This window comes from Arvicola amphibius, chromosome 3, assembly GCF_903992535.2.
Source record: "Arvicola amphibius chromosome 3, mArvAmp1.2, whole genome shotgun sequence".
NCBI classification, from domain to species: Eukaryota; Metazoa; Chordata; class Mammalia; order Rodentia; family Cricetidae; genus Arvicola; species Arvicola amphibius.
This window is the reverse complement of record NC_052049.1, coordinates 75,061,006-75,067,789: the sequence shown is the minus strand read 5'-3', so window position 1 is coordinate 75,067,789 and position 6,784 is coordinate 75,061,006. Positions and strand designations below refer to the sequence as shown.

Below are 6,784 nucleotides of genomic sequence, written 5' to 3'. Positions count from 1 at the left end.
ATGCAATAAAAAGATGGAGTAAAGACATAAACAGAGAACTCTTAACAGAGGAATTTAAAATGCCTGAAAGACACTTGAGGAAATGTTCAACTTCCTTAGCCATAAGAGAAATGCAAATCAAAACAACTCTGAGATTCCATCTTACGCTTGTAAGAATGGCCAAGATCAAAAATACTGATGACAATTTATGCTGGAGAGGTTGTGGGAAAAGGGGAACACTTCTGTATCATGAAGTTTTAAAAAATCTTTTTTATAAGATCTTTCTCCTTTCACACTAGTTCTCCCCCACCCTCTCTCATGTGTGCACTTGTCTATACATGTGTGGAGGCTGAGGACTAATCTGATACTGAATTATTTTGGCTGTTCTGCTTTTGCTCTCCACCTTACTATTTATTTTAGGTAAATGTCTTGAAGTGTAAGTAAAGATCATAAGCTGTTACGGATGGCCAGGGAGCCTATATTTCCTCCTATCTCCTTCTTCCCACAGAACTTACAGAGAAGATATGGGCCCCTGTCTAAAACTTGAATACTGAGTATACAAAGTCTGTTTTTTTTATCTTTTTATTGTTTTTATTGAGCTATACAATTTTCCCCACTCTTCTCCCACTCTCCCCTTTCCCCTACACTTTCCCATGACCCTCATGCTCCCAATTTACTCAGGAGTTTTGTCTTTTTCACATTCCTATGTAGATCCATGTATGTCTCTCTTAAAGTCTTCTTTGTTGTCTAGTTTCTCTGGAGGTAATGACCTAAAGGCTGGTTTTTCTTTGCTTTATGTCTAAAAGCCACTTATGAGTGACTACATGTTATATTTGTCTTTCTGAGTCTGGGTTATCTCCCTCCACATGGTTTTGTGAAGATTGACTCATTTCCTTGTAAATTGCAAGTTGTCATTACTGTTTTACTGTGTTATAACACTCCATTGTGTAAATGTACCACATTTTCTTCATTTATTCTTCAGTTAAGGGGTATCTAGGTTTGTTCCAGGTTCTGTCTATGACAAACAGTAATACTAAAAACATACTTGAACACATGTCCTTATGGCATGATTAAGCATTATATTGGTATATATCCAACAATGGTATTGCTGGGTCTTGAGGTAGATTGTTTCCTAATTTCTGAGAAATCATCATACTAACTTCTAAAGTGGCTATACAAGTTTGCTCTTCCACCAGCAATGAAAGAGTATTCTTGTTACCACACATCCTCTCCAGCATAAACTATCATCAGTGTTTTTGATCATGGCCATTCTTACAGGTGTAAGATGGAATCTCAGAGTTGTTATGATTTGCATTTCTCTGATGGCTAAAAATGTGGAACATTTCCTTAAGGAATATGAAATGTTATCATGGAGTACTTTCTAAATTTTGTGTAATTTGAAACTACTATAAACAAAATGTTTTGTAAACCAAACAAGAAAAAGAAAGGAAGGATACATAGAAATTCAGATTTTCCTATCACTGGAACTGGTAAAATGCAGACAAATCTCAGTGTCTAAAATAGGCTAGCACAGTTGACTTCTCTGTCTATAGTTTCCTCATGTTTACCTTTACTATTATCTGAAAGCTGTGCTCCATTTCTTATGTGTAACTGACAAATTTTTTGAAGTTACTTTTGCATTTCAAATCCAAAGAAAAAGTTGGAGATTCTTCATCTTTCTACATTCAATTCTGTTGAGTCATGTTTTTTGTTTGCTTTTGCTTTGTTTTATTTTGTTTCAAGACAGGGTTTTTCTGTAGCTTTGGAGTCTGTCCTGGAACAAGCTCTTGTAGACCAGGCTGGCCTGAACTCACAGAGACCTGCCTATCTCTGCCTCCCTTATGTTGGGATTAAAGGCATGTGCTACCACTGCCCAGCCCTGAGCCATGTTTTAATGAAGGTTTTAGTTAGGCAAATTTTGAGCATAAATTGTTTAGTCACTACTATGTACTTACAGAGAGAATGACCAGAATGTGAACAGCACCCAGCATTCTAAGGTCCCCGAAAAATACTTTGAAACCCAGAAATATGCAGGAAGCAGTTTTGAGAAGCCAACCTCCCAATTCCCTCAACTTGCCATGCAGAATTCCCCGCCTTTTTATTACAGAGAAAGCTGGGAATATTATAATCTGTTGGCCTGGTCTATCACTTGGGTACCACTCTCCCTTTAAGAAACAAGCCCTGCCAACTCTCAAGCTCCCCTTTTTATCTACTGCAGAGGCAAGGGGATCTTCTGCCTCCTCTCCAGCCCTCTCTCACGCTTTCTGAAGAGGCAGCTTCTGCCTCTCTCTCTTCTCCCCTGCCCATTTTACCACTTTCCCTCACCCTCCATAATTTACTAAATAAATTCTATACCCAAACTCTTTCTGCCTGGTGTGTAGAAGGAGCTGCGGGCTGTGTCCCGCCACCCGGCTAGCTTTGCCCAAAATAATTACACGGAAACTGTATTCTTTTAAAACACTGCCTGGCCCATAGTTTCAGCCTCTTATTGGCTAATTCTCACATCTTCCTTTAACCCATATTTAGTAATCTGTGTAGCACCATGAGGTGTGGCTTACCAGGAGAGATCTTAACCTGCATCCATCTCGGAGAGGAGAAGCATGGAGACTGCCTGAAGCATCTCCCCTCTCTTTCCCAGAATTCTGTTCTGTCTACTCCACGTACCTAATTTTCTGTCTCTTAAAGGGCCAAGGCAGTATCTTTATTAATAATGAAAGTAACACATAGACACTCCTCCATCACTGGTGCATTTATCTCTTACCCGCCATAGTCTCCCACCCACCAGGGAATGCACTGATGACTCTGGTGACCTGCAGCAGCCCACATCATGAATGATAACAATGACTATGTTTTCTTTTTTTGTTTTATTTTTTGTTTTTGGTTTTTTGTTGTTGTTGTTTTTCTTTTTTTTCTTTTTTTTGTTTTTTTTTTTTTAATTCTGAGCAGTTTATTCTCAAGTCATTACAGTGTTCAACCAATCGGACATACAAAGAGAGCAGGTGTAACAGTAAACATCAGGAGGCACGTTCCTGTTCTGAAAGGAGATACAATATACACACAGGAAAAAAATGCAGCAAACATTATGGTATTCAAAGTAACTGTTGACACTTCAGATGTGACATATTTACAAGAAGGTATGTTTTAAAATAATTAAATAATTTCCATTAGCTTACAAAAGAATTGAGATAAATATTAAGAAATTCTGACAACCACAAGAACATATTCCTATGCTTTTGAATAAGGGTAATTCTATAAAAAGTCCCAAAATAGAGCTAATATTCTGCCATCATGAAATATAGCAATACCAAAATATGCTAAAATAAACGTGCACTGTGGAGGCTGTACCAAAGAAAACAGCGCCAGGCTCATCAATACTGCGGAGTATCTGTACACGAGTTCCTAGTATGTTCATGAAAAGGGAACTTCCCAAAGAGCCTGGAGAATGAACACAGCAGCAGAAGGGTGGTGACTGCTTAAAAACCTCATTGTCCTATGGTTTTCCAATGCAGCTGCAAAAGAGAAAACTACATAGAACTCTAGTGGTAATGTTCCTGTGCTGGGCAACTAAATAACACATCTGGGACCCTAGACCCCACACAGAAGCGATCTCCTCCTCCTCCTCCTCCAACAAGTAGTCTTAGAACATCAAAAGGCAAAACACTAATACCCATGTCACCAAAACAGAAGTGTGTGGGACTGGGAATACTACCTAGCAGCAGCCTGGGAAAAGCAAACACTTAAGACTGCACAAAACAGTACTTGCTCAAACCAGTCTATCACTCGACACCAGAAACTATGGGTTCTTTAGAGAGGTACTTCCACTTAGGATATCCCCACGATTAAATGCATACTCCAATTTATTTCAAGACATAAATATTGCACGGATAGTAGAACACCAACATTCTGGTGTCCCTGACATAAAAAGCTATCTTATTTAACATATCAAACTATGCTACTGAAATTAATTTCTTCAAACATTTAAAGCCAATCATGTAGACTTGGAGCACATCCTAAATGAGATGAGAAGACACAGGCACTTGAATATAGGTTATTGATGATGAAAAAGTAGAGGCCACAACAATTTCATGACTAAGGGCAGTTATGACTTCACATATGAACCAAGAGGTCTTTCACTAATCCAAACTCAAAAATAAGATCTATTTACAAAAAAAAAAAAAAAATCAGCTGGACGTTGGTGGTACATGCCTTTAATCCCAGCACTCAGGAGGATCTCTGTGAGTTTTAGGCCAGCCTGGTCTACAGAACAAGTTCCAGAACAGCAAGGACTACATAAAGAAACTGTCTTGAAAAAAAAAATCATATCTTCCCAAAATTTATGACCAAATAATTTTTACTGAAATAAAATACTGATAGGTGCAAATTCTACAAGTATCACACTGTGTAACACATGCCTATAATTTGGGAGGCAGCAAAGGCAGGAGGATCACCACAAGTTCCAGGACAGACATGGCTACAAAGAAATCCTGTCTCAAAAAAAAGTCCTCACCAAAAAGAAAAAACCTTAGCTATAGCTTAACTCTAATCCCTCACCTTTGCTGCTCCACCCCTGTTCAACCCCTTCCTGCACCAACAGTCTAATCAAATCTTCTATGCAAAATTTACCACTCACCTGATATCAAAAATGGTTAGAATTTCTATATAATCCACATTGCAATATAAATTTTGCAGCACCACAAACATCATGAGTTTAAGAATTTTTGTCTGGCAATGTTCTGTTTGATAATGTTAACTGATAAGAATGTGTAAATATTGAGTATTTCATAGGGAGTCATATTAGCATTTTTAAATGACCAAATAATAAGAAATTTTAATGTTTTAAGTTGTTATTTAAAATTTCAAAGTCACTAGAAAAAAAAGTCACACACACATTTTTACCACCCAAACACATAAAGCTTCAAACAGTTGATACGGACACGGCTTTTTTCCTTCCTTTCTTAAAGAAATTACATTAACTTGGCCACTCCCTAGATTCTTGGTTTGCCAGTTTATAGAGTACACCCAAGACACAATATAATATATGCACTGAAACCATTCATCCTCTATCATCTTTGGCTAGAATCCTCACGAAAGGACACTGAGGGATGAGTGGGGCAGGCAGCCTTACACATCACTGACTGGCAGGCTGGCATCATCTAAGTCCACTGGCTCACCATCTTTTCCCTGAGGGCCATTTTTATTCTGAGGTCTAAGCAGAGCTTGTTCAGTCACTTTGGAAGCTGATTCTCTTGCAGAGACAGTCTGGACCTTGAAGTTCCCTGGCTTGATCTTGGCAAGAGATTCGTAAAATCCTCGCTTCTCCATGGTATAGCTTGAGACCAGAGAGTGGCTGCGAGAGGCTGCGGAATGTGAGGTGGCTGCTGCTGCCCCGGCAGGACGGACAGTGTATTTGGATTCTGAAGGGCAGCCGGAATGCTCCTTCTATGATCAGTTGTAAGTAGGGAGCGTGTCCAGGCCCTCTACTAAGAAGGCACATTTGCATGAGAGCCCACATACTTGCTGCATTCACCAGCTCTTGATGTATACCTCTGTATACAAGGGTTCGACAGCCTTCTGGCCTGCCGCATAGAAGATGCTGATCTGCCAGGTCCCCGCTGTGCTACGATGGCGCCAGAGACTGCTTTAATCCAACTGTGCATTTCTTCAGGGCTATCAGCCTGCACCTAAAAAGTTCGAGACGTCGTTACAATTTCAAACAGGTTGTCCCTCATCATTATGTCACTTTGCTTACACTCTTGGACTTTATGAACTTCTTTAAGTGGTATTACCCGCAGAGGTTCCTTTTCCAGTTCAGATTTGAAGTAGCCTATTGTGTTTTCATCCAATTGAAAATATCTTCTTTTCCAGTTCTTCATCACTGCTCCTTGCTTCACACAATATCCAGCTTTGATAACTGCACTGTCTGGAGGTGGCTTAGGAGCAAAGTAAGGAAGATGGCTTTGGGACCGTTTCAAATTGTTTCTGTCAATAATTTCACCACATTCATTTACTTCTTCTTTCTGTGTTGTAGTGATGATGGGAACACCACCAACAATATCAGTTCTGTAAGACACTTGCTTCTTGCCACAGTCACCTTGGCGACTCAGGCTGTCAGAAGCCGGCTGTGAGTCTGATTGCTTTGGTACTGTAATTTTTATAGCTTTGTTCAAGACATTTACCCACTCCACTAAGTCTTGCTGATCATTGGCTTGTAGGAAGTATTTTCTCATCCCTGCATTCATAACAAAACAGAACTCTGCCTTTGGCCTTAACTTGGTTGCATCACTAACCTTTGAAATGTAGGTAAGTTTAATGTCTCCAACCCGTAATGATCCCGAAGGCAAGTTCTGTGGATTATCCATGTACCATACGAAGCTGTCCTCTCTGGTATCCAGGATGAAATACCGTCGAAGAAATTTCCCACTGTTCTCATTTTCTTCAATGTCTAGAAAACCACAAATGCGATTCTGCCGATCCACATAAGGCATTTCTGGGCTTGAACATTACACGCGGCCTCCGCCCGGAGCACCCGCGCCGCCGCGGACCGGGCTCCTTCAGGCACTCAGCTCGTTGTTGTTGTTGTTTTTCGAGACAGGGTTTCACTGTAGTTTCTAGAGCCTGTCCTGGAACTAGATCTTGTAGACCAGGTTGGCCTCGAACTCAGAGATCCGCCTGCCTCTGCCTCCCAAGTGCTGGGATTAAAGGCTATGTTTTCTTTTTGATGAAAGAGTTTTAGAAGTTAAAATGGAGCTAATTAAATAATATTTTAACTAATAATATTTTAATAATAATATTACATACTTTGTGG

General features: G+C 39.8%; 1 protein-coding gene across 1 annotated transcript; it reads right to left on the bottom strand.

The window, feature by feature from the left end:
• Positions 1 to 3,983: 3,983 nt before the first annotated feature.
• LOC119809768 (pleckstrin homology domain-containing family A member 1-like) lies at positions 3,984 to 6,501 on the bottom strand. The gene is given in 2 exon segments (XM_038322866.1): positions 3,984 to 5,415; positions 5,565 to 6,501. Coding segments are annotated over 2 exon segments (1,215 nt in total). The 5' UTR covers positions 6,465 to 6,501; the 3' UTR covers positions 3,984 to 5,100.
• Between the last annotated feature and the right edge of the window lie 283 nt (positions 6,502 to 6,784).